Here is a 16,543-nt window from a genome sequence, read left to right as displayed (position 1 = left end):
TCATGACACATCTTGGACGGTTGTTGGTCCCTTTAAGGTTGACTCAATTGTTACATAAATATATATATATGGTTTTTCTAAATTTAGTCTGCTTTCATTATTTTCATGCCCTTGTAGGTCAGTACAGCCATAATGGATAGCGATTCACGAGTGAAAATTAACCTGCGAGGTGAAAAGTCACAAAGACGGAAAAGAAACAGAAGAAATCATAAACAGTAATGGCCGCATTGTGCTTGGAACTGTTCTTTCAGCTTTGTCTCTCTGTGCAGCAGCTTAACTTTCAGACAAGGCAGTTTAGGACTAATAAATATTCAAATATATTTCACATTTTCCCTTTCTTTCGCCAATTTATTGTGCGATGGTAAGGCTGTAGATAACAGGGCAGGAAAGAGGGAGCCAGTCCTGTTAACTTTTGAGAAAAGAGAAACCATATGCACCTTGAGCAGCTCAGCAGCCGAGTATCGTCGGTCGACGTCAACCTCAAGGCAGCGATCAAGCATGTCCTGGAAGACGGCGCTGAGCTTCTCACGCTCCTTGATCTCAGGCTTGCCATTGGTGGCGATGAGGTAGAGGGCGCGCAGGGGGTTCTCATTGAGATAGGGGGGCTCCCCTTCGACCATCTCAATGGCCATAACACCCAGCGACCAGACATCCACCTTAGGGCCATACTGCTTTCGTGTCACCACCTCTGGAGCCATCCAGTACGGTGTGCCCACCATCGTGGTGCGCTTGCTCTGCTCCGGCGAGATCTGTGCGCAGAACCCAAAGTCCGCTGCGCACGCGGGGTAAAGCGTTTCAACAAGGGCAGCAAAAGGATACGGAAAAAGGCCATGTGCCAAAAGCAATGTACATTTGCACCTTTTGCACGGAAGTACTTAGCCATCATGAATGCAACACAAAACCTTATTGCAGTGCAATTTCACGGCAAACTCCAGCTGCACGTCTCTCAAGAGCCTAGCAAGTTCCACTTCCCAGAAAAGCATGCAAATATGGTGCAAAACATACAATAGCGAAGATTTACACAATACAGTCGAACCCACTTATAACGATCCCAGATATAATAATCTATCGATTATAACAACATTTCAGTGCACTTACGATTCTCCTACTCAACCTATTCACTAGCGAAGATTTACACAATACAGTCGAATCCAGTTATAACGATTCCGATTTAACAATCTATTGGCTATAAGAACATTTCAGTGCACTTACAATTCTCCTACTCAACCCATTCACTCTGCATCCAGATATAACAAACATCTTTTAAATTAAAGTACCCACTGTTACAACAAACACTGCAAACATGGTAACGGTAAAAATATGGAGCAGGCAACTGGAAAAAAACATCAAGACAGGCCTTCTGAAGCACAAAAGGAGCGTGCAACGTGCCGCTCCAGTCCAACCGCAACGAAGATGCAACATCTTAGGTGAGGGTGCGCCGTGCACAAATTTGGGAAGCAGCAAGCAAGGTCCCTCACTTTTCAAGCACTTCTTTAGGATTTGAGAGTGTGCAAGTTGGCGCTCCACGTTATTCTGAATTACAGCGCAAACCGAGACAAGGACAGGGAATGACGAGGACAAGCATCAACTCCCAACTATGTTTCTATTTCCCGTGGGTACCATATATATCTAGGATGCACAGAAAGCGAGGTGCCCACTTAGGGTGCTTCCCAGCCAGCACATAGTCACACACTGATTATCAGGATTAGGTTGTATCATTTTTCCATGATTATGTATTTAATGTGTGCATGTATATGTTGCTTGCAGGAAATAAAACACACAGTTGGAAGTCAGCGCATGCCTTTATCATTTCCTGTCCTAGCCGGGTGTGCACCGTAATTCACAGCAACTTCATTAGAAGCAGTACGGCAGTGACGAAAAGATAGAACTCGGAGGGAGCACGAGGCAGTCTGCTTACACGAGGCGACCTCCTTCGAAGCTGTTCTCCACCTACCCTCCCCCTCTGCTTTCGCTTGAGACAATCATGGGAAGTGCATATACTGCTTATTGAATCCTGCAGCTGAAGCGTTGATATTGCTGCTGTTGATGCTCACGTGACCTGAGTCGCCACGAATGCGTCGCACACTGATGTGCAAAGGGTGTGCTGTTACTACGCCATTATCTGAAAATCCCGGTTTGTCGACACTTCGTTTACATCATTGCTGATAACAAATTGCGATGATATTCAACCTTTCTTACTTTTACATCGAAGTGACAGAGAAAACATAACTTCACGGCTCTCGGCGTGCTCAGCCTCGTGTGGCTGATTCGCAGCCACTGCGAGACCTTTGCAGAAGGGCGGCACACACGCCAAAATAGTTTTCGCTCCCCGCCAATAAAATGTTCTGTTCTTGTACCCAGAATCCCCTAAGTCCCACCAATTGTAATGTAATTACACACTCTCAAAGAAAAATGGCGACTGTGCTCACAGTCTTGAAATGAGAGATGATTGAAATCAGAAGACGTTTTGAAAGAACTACGACGATGGATTTCGTTTTTACATTGACGCTGTGCACAAATTAGCAGGATTTTTGAAACAAATATTTACAGCGCCATAAAAACTGAAACATAGGTCGTGCTTTTTTTCCAAGAAGTTATGTGGAAATGTGCCCCCTCGACTTATGGCAGTCTTTGGAAGAAATTAAATTGTTCTCTGGCCACTACTGGAAAAAAAAAAAAAAAAGAAAGAGAGAGTGCATCACCATTTTAGTTGTAATTGTGAACAAGTGAAGTGAACTTAGAAACTCTGTGCAAATATGCTTTACTACTGCCTTGGGTTGCAAAATTAACAAACCTTAGCTAAACTTTAGTGCTACATTTGAAAACGATTAGGTAAATTATACGAAAGTGAATTCCTATTCACTTCTGTCGAGCAGGGCTTTGGCTAACAGAAAGTAAAATGGTGCACCTGTTGACTTTCAAATGTCGAACTGGAAACTATGTTTTGTGATCGCTACACTGCTTATATTGAACTTAAAGACATTCTGGAGGCCCAGCATCATGCACAAGTTCTGGTAACGGCAGACTCAATTCATTGAAAACGCAGTTCAATATGCTCGTAACCTCGCAGCAGGCTTCGTTGCTTCGTGAAGCGAAAAGGCTTGTCTTATTTCGGAAAGGGTTGTTAGCGCTTAGTGATTAGTGTGCTGTCAGAACAATGGTGTTGCTAATTTCTGTACGTTTTGAAGGGCTAGACAACATATAACAAACTACTGATATAATGACCACATTTTACATAACCAATGAATTCGTTGTAACACACACTGTGTGTTGAACTGCACAGCACACACCAGTGTTGCCAGCCATAGTGTAATTACCTTACACATAGGGTTTTTCCACAATTTTCAGTGCTCGGTAGGGTGGTAGGGCTGCCAGGCCATTTTGCTTCCTCACGTAGGGGTCTTTCTGTTTCCCACATTTGTTCAGAGTCAAGCAACACAACGGCCTTAAAATTGCACTGCAGCAAGCACACTTAGTACATTGTCTTCCTCTTTTGACTGCAAATATCTCGTAACAATGGAGTTTTAACTATGGTTCTAGGCTTACCTGTAATTAGTGACATGTCAATATGTCTGCTATCTACGTGCATCTCATTTTCCCATTTTGTTGTTAAACTCTTGAGTCATATGATACAGCTTGACATCAGAACAAGTTGCCTAAAGAACAGTGGAAGGTGATAGAAATGCAAATGCAAATGAGTCTAGTTTGCTACCAGTGGTATGTTTTTCTTTTTATCTCTTCTGCTCTGCTTTTTTAGCTTGCTCTGCTGTTGATTTGCATTCAAGACCAAACAAGTGAGGCAGAGAACTCACTCAGCTTGACACTGCCATCCATGCCAAGTAGGATATTGTCGCTCTTGATGTCGCGGTGGATGACGTGGTTGCGGTGCAGGAACTCGAGCGCTTGCAGCACCTCGCGGCAGACGGCTGCAATCTGGCCCTCATCCATGCACGTCTCGGTGACGACGTCCGTCAGCGATCCCCCCGCCAGGTACTCCATGACAACCCAGAGTTCACCGTCACCTACCAGATAGCTGTCTAGATAGTTGACCACGTTTGGATGCTTGTTCTCGCGCATCACCAGTATCTCGTTGATGATGAGCTCCTTCTTTGGCTGCTGCGACAGATTCATCTGCTTGATGGCCACTTCCGCACCTGTCGACGTCTCGATTGCCGTGAACACCTGTAAGACAATGCATGCATGAAACCCTGTAAAGCATCCACATCAATCATAGGGAGATGCCAATGATGATAGAAGGCCTAGTTTACAAGACAGGGGTATGGGTAATTGCATAAGCAATGAAAGTACAGCCTATGAAGGTTTTAACATTCAATAGTTACAAGAAACTTAAATGAAGATGCTGACGAATTTGAGCGGCGTATGAAGGATGCACTCAATTAGTGTCACTGACTGTTACCTTAACTAATAAGCGAAGTGATGCTAACTTTTCTGTAAGCACCACTATAGATAATTAAATGGATTGGCAGGCATAAAACCTGGGCCCTCTCAATTCTGAGACATTCACTTAAAGCGAAACAGCAGTGCTGGTGAAACCAACAAATAGGCCATTAGCTGCCCCCTCTGCCATCAATATGATAAGCCCATAAATGCATCACAATTGCTAGGGACATGGCCAGCTACTGCAACTTTAAGACATCCAACAGTACTTGTACTTGAAAAATATTCAAAAAATATTTTTTAGATTTGATTCGATTCAATTTGCAACTTGGTTTTCATCATTTGAATTAGCTTCAAAATTGAAAATTTGATATTTTCACACCCTTAAGTATACATAATTTAAATGCCCACATAAATACTTTGAGAATGCAGGCTATCAATCATACATTAAGGATATCAAAACAAGCAGTATAGTGAATGGAGTGATCCCACGACTGACATAATTCACTGTTAACGCCGCATGCATCCGTCTGCCGCTCCATGCCACACTGGATGAAAGCAATTTATCTGGACACTTACCGTGCCCGAGGCGCCCTGCCCGATTTTCTCCATTTTGGTGTATTTGCGGTTGGGGTCGCCTACGGACACGATGCTGCGCAGCTTCTCCATAATCTCGTCGTCGGTCATCTTCTTCTTGCGGGGTCGTGTCACCGCACCTGGTGCAGCAGCCGTGCTGTTGTTGTTGGCAATGTCGCGTACGTCATAGCCAAAAGCCGCCCCATTCTTGTTCTCCTCCTCAATGGGCTTTGTGTACTGCATTTAGAAAATGTAACGGCAATCCTGTTAGGTTCCAGTGGTAGTAAGGGAGTAACAATGGAGTGAAAATCCAATGGCAACAATCAGGGTGTCTACCAAGTTGACATTTCCAAATTCCCTGAGTTTTCCAGGTTTTCCCTGAGTGCCATTGCAACTTTCCTGGAGTGATGCAGAACTATGTTTTATGTCAAGACGGACTGAAACCATATCGCCTGATGCTGTCACTCTCTAGTAAGCACATGAAAACAATAAAAATGTGACTTAACCCAATTTGAATACTAAGGAGCAGTGTTTATGTTATTCAAACGGAGAACAGAAGACATGGGTTAGTAAATGCACAGCAAATAAAGTGTCTTCGAAAAAAATTGCAAATGTGGTTGGACATTATCCAATACGAATAAAAAGGAGATGCATATAGAAGCAAATATTTTTATATTTCTATCAACTGATAGCAACCTCAGTGGGATGAGGCCCGAACTCTGTCACAATTGAGATTCTCTCTCAACAGCTCGTAAACCTCAACTGTCCTGACATACTCTCAACCCGCGCACGACGCCCGAGTGTTGTGTTTCACTGCTTTAAAGAGTTTATTTTGGTTTAGATGAGGGACACCTGCATCTCGGCATCAGCCAAAACTTTATTTTTTGAGCTCAAGCTCTTTCAAAATGGCGGCAGCAAGCTTCCATTCCCGTTTATTCCTCAATGCATAGGCCATTTCTCTTGTCCACCTTCCGCCACTCGTTCGCCCCAAGGACCATTTGAAGCATCTTGGTCAGCTGCACAGTCCACGACCGATTTTTCGAACTCCCTAGGGGCCGCGGAAACGTCCGAAAAATCGGCCAGTTGGAAAAAAATAAATCCGTGTCATTTACTGCCCTTAGGGGCTCAAACCACCACAGGCACGTTCGGAAACGCTCTGAAGGCCTGTCGGTACACATATTAGGCATATCGGCGCTCATACTGTGACAGGAAATACCGGGTGCCTGCGTGTATAATTAAGGAATACATACTGTGTTCCGTGGCCCCTTCCCATGCGCTTGTTATGCTTCACTGCAATACTTTTGCGTAAGCTTCACCAAGTAACGTTTCTGTAGGGAGGCAAAGCTGACTTTCAGGAACCAGCATTATGCAACGCATCGTGTTTTCCAAGTTTCTAAGCCAATCGCGAGGACCACAAAGGCGGAGTCCGTGCCATTGCTGACAGCAGCTAATTCTTTCAATAAAGAACTCGGCACCCAACGGCAAGAAGCTTCATAGCGAACGTCGAAGCAGCTAGGCCTAGCGTTGCCGCAGTGGTGGCAATGGCTGCCAGCGGATCTGCGTGCGAGAGTGCCGGTTCGAGGTGGCGAGGTAATCAAAAACGGTAGTGGTGGTGCCTTTGATTATTGCCGCTTCGGACCTGCGGTCACGGCAAAACGTCCGGAAATTCGGACGGCGAAGCGTTCTTGCGTCGGTAATTTCACACGTTTTTATACGTTGACCCTATGGGGTACGTGGCTGGGCCGCGAAGCCGTCCAAATTATCGGGAATGCGGAAAAGTCGCTCGTTGACTGTACACAGGCAACTCCTCCTGCCGACGAAAGGGTATCAAAGACGATTCATTACGATTCCTGTCTGTTACTCGATCCAGCATTACCGCGACTTTCGACCCTTTCAATAACATTGCTGCTAATTTTCCCTGATAGAGGCCCAAATTCCCTGAGTTTTCCCTGACTTTTTCCAGACTACTCAAAATCCCTGAGAATTCCCGGTTTTCCCGGTTGGTAGACACCCTGAACAATGTACTGGGTGCTGTAGAGAATACAGCATGAGCTCACTGAGTTGAAGTGGTGCATTTCAAGAGTTCAATGCAACATCGTCTAGTCAGGTAAAATCATCAACAGGGCACGGCCTATCTCATAAAGCAATACTTTTTTGAATCAGTACGAGCCCCTCGTTTACAAAGACCACATGATTTGCTTATACAGTAGACTTCCGTTAATTCGACATCTGTTAAATTGAATTCACTTAATCTGATACTGGCCTACACCTATACAGTATAATGGGCCCAAAGTTTTGTTCATTAGGTTCTAAAATTGGCCTTTGCAGGATAATTACAACTTGAACAGTCAGCACACACGCGCTTGACCTCTTTGGCGACCCATTCAGTGGCAGCCTCTGTCTCAGCGAAGCTTAGGAGACAATGAATGCGTTGAACATACATCACCTACCATCGAAAATGCCTATTTCCAGCCTGCCCAGGAAGATTTCCTAGCTCTGATTACGGTATTTACCCCATTCTAACACGCGCCTTTCATATTTATAAGTTGCTTTTTTTTTCAAGAAAATTGGGCAGACAATTATCTGTGCTGCGCAATCAAATACGAAACAAAAACCGCCTTTGAGGCGTTTGTATGCTTTACTGCACAATAGTAATGTAGTGCGGCAAAGCTAACTTTAAAAAGGCCATGCGGAGAAGCTGACTTTAGGAAACACCCGGCCACCATTGAGCAATACACATTGGACCCTTGACCATGTTTCTTGCTAAAAATTCAGGTGCCCATTAGATTTCTACTTTGTTTAGGAATTTTATTGTCATTTCTATGAAAGTGTTCTACTTCGGACACACAGCAATCAGGCGCACATTTGATTTTGGGGCATGTTAGAATCTGGAAAATACTACCAAATGAATCAGTGATGTGTTTTGGTGTTTTTTCTGCATCATCTTTAATTATACTCACTGAATAATTCAATCAGTTTTGCCAGTCCCGTCAGTGTCGAAATAACGCAAATGAACTATACTATATGCTTGAGTATTCGACCCAAGGTTCAAGAATACACAATTTTCAGATTGCTATGCATCCTGTTTAGTGTGTTTTTCTGTGGTTTGGATAACCAGCCAGTTCAGATGTAGTGCTGCTGTTATGTTCCTTTCCATGATAATGGCCTTCGCGATTATTTTTTTTTCACCTTAGTCAGTCACATGTTGCATGAATGAGCTGAACCAGCATACACTCTACGACGATTGAAGGGTCACAAAGTCATGTGCACAGAAGCTTGGAATGACTTACAATGGACTTGGTCTTGTCTGGCCGGGTGGCAATAGGGGGCGGCGGGCCTGGCTCATCTTCTTCTTCCTCGGGAGATGAGGGTTCTTGCTGGGACTGCGAGGAGCCAAAGTAGTACTCGAGGCTGTTATCAAAGCTGAAAGCTCTAAACACAATATAATATTTGATGTACTATTGCAGATAAATGAAGTACGAACAAGTAAGAGGTAACTAAATTTCATTCTTTTGCATCCTCTTTTGCCACTTTGTGTGACGTCGGTCTGGTTTCAGATATTACACTTAGTAGTTTGAAAGGACCTCATCATCTTTGGCAAAGGGTTACCAGGCTGTGAAAAATAGCATTGGTAAGTTGTTACTCAAAAGTGTTCCAACTAAATCTATCCTTTCCTGTTCACATTTCATTTGCCCACAATAGAACAGGCAATGCACTTATGCAGTATCAAAACATGTGGCAGGTGTATCCATGTCTCTAAGGTTTCTAGTAAGTTGGTGCAAGCTATACAAGCTATGCAAGCTATGCAAGCAAGAGTCCTGAGAGCTGGAAACCAGAACACCCTTCATACAGTACCAAGGCCTTAAATTTTTGCATGAAGCAAGGACATTAAAAAAAATTGCAGTCTTGACTGTAATGCAAAACAATTACACGGTAGCTGGTGAAATATAAAGCACAGTAAGTCTTGCACTGCTTCACATGGTGTCAGTTCAAGTAAACATTCACAGCTTCCTGTGAGCAAGCTCCTTTCGAGAAGAAAAAGACAAATTAGTCTTTATGGAAGTGACGCTCCCTAAGGGTGAAAAGTGGAGAGGCAGGCAGGCAGGCAATGACCTTTACTTAGGTCCTGAGGAGCGACTCCGAAACGCCCTTACGAGGAAGGAGCCGCTACGGGCCGCTCCCACGTCGGGATGAGCAGGCCGTTTTTTTTTTTCTTCCTCCTCTTACCTCTCCTGCCTTTCCCTTCTTACCGCTGGCTTCGTTTGAATTATTTTATTACTTGTCCATTATGACAAAGAAACATCACAGAGCAATGAAGTTTTCAATTTTCCAAGCACCTTGATTGTTCGAATGAAAGATTTTAAAGCACTTGTGCCATGCAGAGCACAGTACATGATTTTAACTTTCAACAGCATTTACTCTATAGCAGTCCTGAAAACTAGCTATACTAATTATAACTTGGAATAATCCACCCATTTCTTGGCCAATACTCCATATGGGTATGAGCCACATGTTAGCTGTACTACAGCTACATGATCTGTGAGCACAAGGTTGCCACAAGGTGCAGGGATTCAGTGATAACAAACACACAATCAGACCCAAAGAGACGACCCCAGTGGCCACTGTACATCTGCCACCAGACATTCTTGGCAATTAACGCGCCTGAAAAATCGCAGCTATGCTCATGTCCACGACCTACCAGCTCACTTCCAAAGCATTCGGGCCACTGACATTTTTGGACCATGCTCGTGTCCAAGGCCTGCTGTCCTGTTACATGTTGTGTAGCACCACCTAAGGCATTAGCATGTAAATACCTTTTCTTCTTAAAATAGCCCCGCTAAATCTGGCTTTGGACAAGGTTAAAGTAACATCCTACGTGGCTTAATAACTGTGTAGTACAGTATCGCAACAAAATTGATGTGGGCATTATCAGACCTCCCCAGAACTGACCCTCTGACTCCTCGCTGTTGTGTTGGGCCATGCCCAGCCATTCTCCAGGCCACCAGGCCTTTTCACTGGACAGCTTGGCACTGCTACTACACTGCCAAAGCTTGTGCTACTGACCACACATAGAAACAGCGAGGAGCTATTTATTGATGGCCAATGACTTCCCATGGAACTGCTTGGATGACAGCGTAGAATCCTTGCCGTCGTTTTATTTATTTATCACAATACCCACAGCGCCCGTAGGCATTACAGCAAGGGGGAAAAGGAAACAAAGAACCAATAAATAAAGCAGGCAAAACATAACATATACCCTGAATGCTGTCATACTCGCACATACACACAAAAACACTATCTTACTTCAGTGGGCGTATACAGTTTGAAAATACATCATTTGATAGAATCATTGCAACATCGGATGGTAGCTTGTTCTATTGGCTTATGGTTCTGGGGAAAAATGACATTTTAAACGCTTCAGTTTTGCAGGCTATTTCTTTAACCTTATTTTCATGGTCCAGCCGTTGAGAAACGTAATCAGGCTTGGAAAAATATTTCCCGGGATTTATACCTGTTCGAGAGTGGAATATGTTATGAAAGAGTTTCAGTCTGAGATATTTCCTGCGTTGCTGAAGTGGCTCCCAACTGAGGCTTTCTTTTGCTCTTGAAACACTGAAATTCCTAGTGTAGTTTGAATATACAAAACGAACGGCTATACTTTGAATTCTTTCTAAACTGTTGACGTCACGTGCCGTCCACGGATCCCACACAGCACACGCATAATCCAGAACAGATCGGACATTTGATTTGTACAATGACACCTTTGTCTCCAGTGGCAACTTTTTTGCATTTCTGCGCAGGAAACCTAGAATGCGGCATGCTTTACTTGTGATATGATCAATGTGATGGCTCCAAGAAAGAACAGGTGTGAAATAAACGCCGAGATGTTTGTGCTCCTGAACCGATATTATCACGGTTGAATTTAAAGAGTAACAGAAGACATGAGGGATTCTTTTCCTCGAGAAATGCATATGAACGGTTTTTTTCATGTTAATGTGCATATGCCACTTGTTGCACCACTCATTTATCTTGTACAGGTCATTTTGTAAAACATTGCAGTCATGGGTAGTATGAACAGTCCTGTACAAAACACAATCATTGGCAAATAGCCTGATTTACGATGAAATACCGGAGCAAATATAATTTATATAAATAAGAAATAAAAGTGGTCCTATGACTGAACCTTGGGGCACTCCAGAGGACACATCAACTTCACGGGATGTTTTGCCATTAAGCACCACTTCTTGTTTTCTTAAATTTAAGTATTCTTTTATCCAGTTAACAACCGTACTGTTTATATTATATATTTCTAATTTTTCTATAAGTAAAGAGTGAGGGACAACATCGAATGCCTTCTTAAAATCTATAAACAAACAGTCAACAGAAAAACCCTTGTCCAAAGCTCCTGCTAAATCATTCGTCAGCTCAAGCAACTGTGTTGTACAGGAAAATCCACTGCGAAATCCATGCTGCTGGGGGCTGAGCAAAGAGTGCATGTTCATGTGGCTCATAACATTACTGTAAAGCACATGCTCAAGTATCTTACATGAAACGCTAGTAAGCGAGATAGGCCGGTAATTCAAAACACTACTTCGCGGTCCACCTTTATGCACAGGGACGACACTGGCAAGTTTCCAGTCATCTGGTAAAGATATTTCTAGTAAAGATTTAGTAAAGATTACACACAGATATTTGGACACCTCCCGTGGGCACAAAGAAAGCAGTGCTGGTGACAAAGCGTCAGGACCAGTTGCTTTAGACGGATTCAATGTTCTGAGAGCTGCCTCTATTCCTCGTTGGTCGATCACGATATCGTCCATGGGCTCACCCACCACTTGGGTGGATCGCGCCACAGTGTTTTGAGTGTCAACACGAGCAGCATACACAGAACTGAAAAACGAGATAAAGCACTCGGCTTTTTCAATGTCGTTATAGATGGTAGCACCGTCGCTATCAAGAGCAGGTATTGATAATACATCTTTACTGTTCATTTTAAAGAATTGCCACAATTCTTTCGGTCTTTTCTGTATACGCAGGTGGAACGTGCTAAAGTATTTATCTTTGGCTGTCTGCATAGCTACCTTCATCTCTTCAGTTTTGTTTTTGAGTTTATCTTTAAGCTTCAACGAAGGGTTTTTCTTATAGGCAGCGTAAACGTGAGCCCTCTGCCTGGCCTTGCATTTCACCTGTCTAGAACACCACGGCTTACTTTTGCTGCGCCGCGCCGTCATAACCCATGATGGGACATATCTTTCATGCATCTCGAGCAACTTGTTCTTAAATACTTCCCATAATTCTTCCATATTCATGAATTCAGCCTGTGTCTCAAATACATCATAGTAGGAATCTAGAGCCAGGGTCATTTCACTGACACGTGCTTTTTGATAGCTATAGATACGCCGTGGACCGCTGTTAGCAGCTCTCGCATACCGCAAATTCATATCACACAATACGGCTTGGTGGTCGCTTATGCTCGGCAGCTCTACTGCAGAACGCACCGCCTCTGGCGTGTTAGTGAAAAATAAATCTAAAACATTTTTTGCTCGTGTGGGCTCTAGAACTAGTTGTGTTAGCTCGAAGAGGCGACATATCTTCAACATTTCTTTACTTGACTGGCTGCAAGCGCTGGAACTGGGATCTGCCAGAGACCAATTGATTTCTGGAAGTTTAAAATCACCGCCTATAACTAGATAATCGGTGCTCACTGTTTCCACTGCGGCGGTAAGCTCACCTAGAATACTGACTTTGCCTCCTGGTGGGCGATAGAACTAACATACCGATAATGACCTGCCGTTCTTCAATCTAATCTCTACCCACAACATTTCACTTTGACTGCATTGACTGTCAATTTCCCGGGAGCACATTGCCGCATCCACCAAGATAAAAACGCCGCCCCCGAAACGATTTCGATCCTTACGGTAACAAACAAAGCCCCTGGGAAATACTTCATTATCCTCAACGTCAGCATCGAGCCAGGATTCAGATCCAAGAACGACAGTTGGTCTAGACATATCAACGAGGCTAGAAAATTCATCGCCTTTATTTCTTATGCTTCTGCAAATCACAATAAGAAAAGAAAGCACCGACCCATCTGGTTTCAGTTCCTGTCAGTCTGCTTGTACAACTTGGTCCAGGGATTCATTATAGACGTATTTTACCTTGTTTATATAAAGAGTAGTGAACTTGAGGTTTACTTTGTCAGTCTTCACTTGATTCGCCTTAGCATAATCCCCCAATCGTTTCCGCTTTTTGCGCACGCTCTCAGAAAAGTCCTCTGAGATACTAATGTCTGAGCCCTTTAATTTCCTCGCACTTGATAACACTGCCTGCTTTTCCTTAAACGAAAGAAACTTGACCATTATTGGCCGCTTTTTATTAGGATTATGCCTTCCAAGACGATGTGCTCTCTCTATTGATACGTTTTCACATTGAAGCTTCGACTGACAAATTTCTAAGATACGTTCCTCAGCCTTTTCATACGTTTCGTGTTCATCATCTTTCACACCATAAAAAATTAAATTGCACCTCCTACTGCGGTTTTCAAGGTCATCAACCTTATCTACAAGCGCCTTTAGCTCCGCTTGCTGCACTTCGCAAATCTGTTTGCATCCCTTTATGACGCTGTGCAGTTCCTCAAGTTTAGTAAGCGTTGTTTCTAATTTAGTCATACGTTCGTTGAGGTCCGATATGGCAGAGTTACTTTCGGCTTGGTGTTTTTCAATAGCACCAAGTTTTTCCTTAATTTCCTTTTGTCCGTCTAAAAGACGGTTGTCCCGCAACTGAGACAAAGTCCATAAGTGAGCCTTCAATGCAACCAAGAATAAGACATATTGCATTTGCTGAGCACGTCTTGCTAACCTGCTATAGAACAGTTACTGCAAGGTTGGCAGGCGTACAAACAGTATTAATATGTATCGCGTCCATATGTTGTCCTTTTGTCATTCAGTACATGTCCCAGTCCTTGTGTACTCTAGTTGTTTTTCTTTGTGTCTCCTGGGTCTCCTCCCTCTGTCTGAGTCCAGACACTACATAAGGACAAGCACCAATAGCACAACTGCACTCTCTAGGCACAGTATTCTTCTCCGCTGTAACATCACTACCACATGAAACAGTGCAAAACTTACTGCACGTTATACTGCATCAGCTAAGGCATCACTGCTGTGCATTACAGGCAGAACTGCAATTTTCGTATTTATTTATAAAATACTCGCAGACCCCTTTGGAATTTCTACGGACATCAAAACAACTAAGATAGTGACCCCATAACAGCTATCCCTGTAACGTGCTTCCAAGGACTTCTTAACGAGCCCTTTGGACCTCACATGCTTGTTTCAAGTTCTCGTGGTATGTGACAAAACAAAGGTGCAAGATGAGCAAGAATACTGACCTTATAGACAATTTTCTCAGAGACATTCCTCCTGGGCTCATGGGGTGACAAAAACTTGGGCGCATTCTCTGGCTCAGATATGCTGTCCTCCTGAACACCAAAAGGCAGGGGAGAAAAATGCTGAAATTTTGTGCTTCGTGCAACCTCTCTGGACATTCAACTTTTGCGAAACTGTCCCCCTTTTCCTCTAGCACAAAATGTAGCTGCATGCTCATGGTACAAAGATTAAAGCAAGTCAAGCATTAGACAACTGGTGCAAGCAATTGTAATATTTCAATGTTGCTGCCCAAGAGTGCATAGTCTTACTATTCATCAGTGAAGTATCCTAGCTTCATCAGTCCAGATTTAAAAGCAACTTCTGCATAAAAAAAAAAAAGAAATTTCTTCTAACAAAACTTTATGACATTGTGCTTGCCCAATTACAGAAATCCTCAAGGGTGGCCAAGGTTCCAATAACGTCTAGCCAGATAGCTCTCGTTTTAGAAATGCTATTCTTTTATAAGAAGCCTCAGCTTATTTTTTTAGATTTGCTGTACTGAGATAGTCAAAGTACTGACAGACACCATCAACAGCATGACCCTGCAACACACGTAAGACCGCTGTCAGATTTACCCCAAGCATGCATGCCACAATTTGTGCAGCTTCGCACAACAGAGGTTGCGTTTACAAAGCAAACATAAGTGGTTCTGTCATAAAGACAGACCAAGACAGGACTTTGAAGTTGCGGTCATAGGAACACTCTACCTTTATTGGCAGGAAAGAAGACGCAAGTAAGCCACGCTTGAGTGCTGCTCAACTGCAGCTGTTATGTCAGCATTGCAGTGGCAATCTTACTTTAAGTAAAACAGGCCAAATGTTTGCACCTCTCAGGCCGCACCTCAGCTTCAATTACCATTACATTATTCAACACTACCTTTACTATTCAGCATACGTTGCAACTGGGCCCCTCATCATCTACACACGGCGAATGTTTACTGTGGAACAAAAAGGGCACCTACAATCCTGTTGACAACTCACCGAGGTGGATGATCCGATCACCGTCGTTGCAACAGCATACTTGTCTCCCAAGTAGCTTGGCCGGGGAGAGGGATCTGCGTGTCGAAGGCATACAGTGCTCAGATGAAACGCGTCACCTACTCCATAAACAGGTTGGAACCACCACCATCGTCAACACATGCTGTCCAACTCCCACAAGATGCAATCGTACTTGGCCATCCAACTCGTTAAACTCAAAAGTCATTGGCAGGCCACATTTAAGTAGAATAAGAATGTCTGACCAAACCCATATGACCATAAAAAAAAAGGATATTATACTAAGAGCATGTTTGCTACACCCTACAGTCTAATTTTGCACATAAGGTAAAGTGTAATCACTAATGTTAGCAGGTTTTCATGCTACAGTCAAGTCCACTCATAGACGCCACATTTAAACTGTAATTTATAAAAACAGCTCCTCATCAATAACCCATTTTGAAAGAAGGCTGCAAAGGGTATCCCATGATGACTCGGTCATCACGCCAGTTAGGTTACGTTAGGTAACTGTGGTACAGCACTGTCAAAACTAGCCAACACTCTTGAATGCAAACAGCTTCTAGTATCTGTACCAGGAAATTGGCAAGAAAGAATGCTAGGCAAACAGGGGAGTACTGGCCGTTACCTGTGGAACTGTTTCGAATTTCAGCATGGCCTATCAGACGTGCTGGACAATGCAGCGCCTAGTGGTTCCACAATAACAACATTACATTTTTTTTCTTTTCACCTTTCTACGTTTCTCCATTCTTTACAAATTTCTTCACAGTCTACTGGCACCATCAAGCAGCCTTGGGTCGCTGCTTTCTTTTTTATTATAGTTGCTTTTGAAGCAAGTGTCGATCCTCTGTGATCACTGGTCTGTCTACTTTCTTCGTAAGCACTACTTTAATGAGGCCAGCACCCTGACAACAGTTTGCGCCCTTTGGAGCTTCTCTTGTCCCACAACAGTAATCTTAATCTATCTTGCATACCTTTCCTTTCCTTAATGCTGTGTGCCTGGCAATTTCAGGTCTCCAACGGCATGCATATTATCAACGTGACACTGCGCTCTCAACAGGAAAGCACCGAGAGCAGAGTTTTCAAGAGAATGAACGCAAGCAAGGCACATAATGATTATTGTTATGGGACAAGATATGCCCCAAAAGGTGC

At 43.5% G+C, this 16,543-nt stretch overlaps 1 protein-coding gene across 2 annotated transcripts in view; it reads right to left on the bottom strand.

Moving 5' to 3' along the window:
* Pak (serine/threonine-protein kinase PAK 3-like protein) overlaps positions 1 to 16,543 on the bottom strand; it is a 44,905-nt gene that overhangs the window by 11,123 nt on the left and 17,239 nt on the right. For both annotated transcript variants that reach the window (XM_075682201.1, XM_075682202.1), the window contains 6 exons: positions 15,380 to 15,453; positions 14,363 to 14,452; positions 8,265 to 8,357; positions 4,978 to 5,211; positions 3,813 to 4,182; positions 438 to 772 (listed from right to left, as the gene is read on the bottom strand). In XM_075682201.1, the coding sequence (XP_075538316.1) occupies positions 438 to 772; positions 3,813 to 4,182; positions 4,978 to 5,211; positions 8,265 to 8,357; positions 14,363 to 14,452; positions 15,380 to 15,453 (1,196 nt within the window). The remainder of the gene's footprint in view (positions 1 to 437; positions 773 to 3,812; positions 4,183 to 4,977; positions 5,212 to 8,264; positions 8,358 to 14,362; positions 14,453 to 15,379; positions 15,454 to 16,543) is intronic.

Source organism: Dermacentor variabilis, chromosome 2, assembly GCF_050947875.1.
Source record: "Dermacentor variabilis isolate Ectoservices chromosome 2, ASM5094787v1, whole genome shotgun sequence".
In the NCBI taxonomy this organism is placed as follows: Eukaryota; Metazoa; Arthropoda; class Arachnida; order Ixodida; family Ixodidae; genus Dermacentor; species Dermacentor variabilis.
This window is presented reverse-complemented; position numbering and strand designations above follow the sequence as displayed.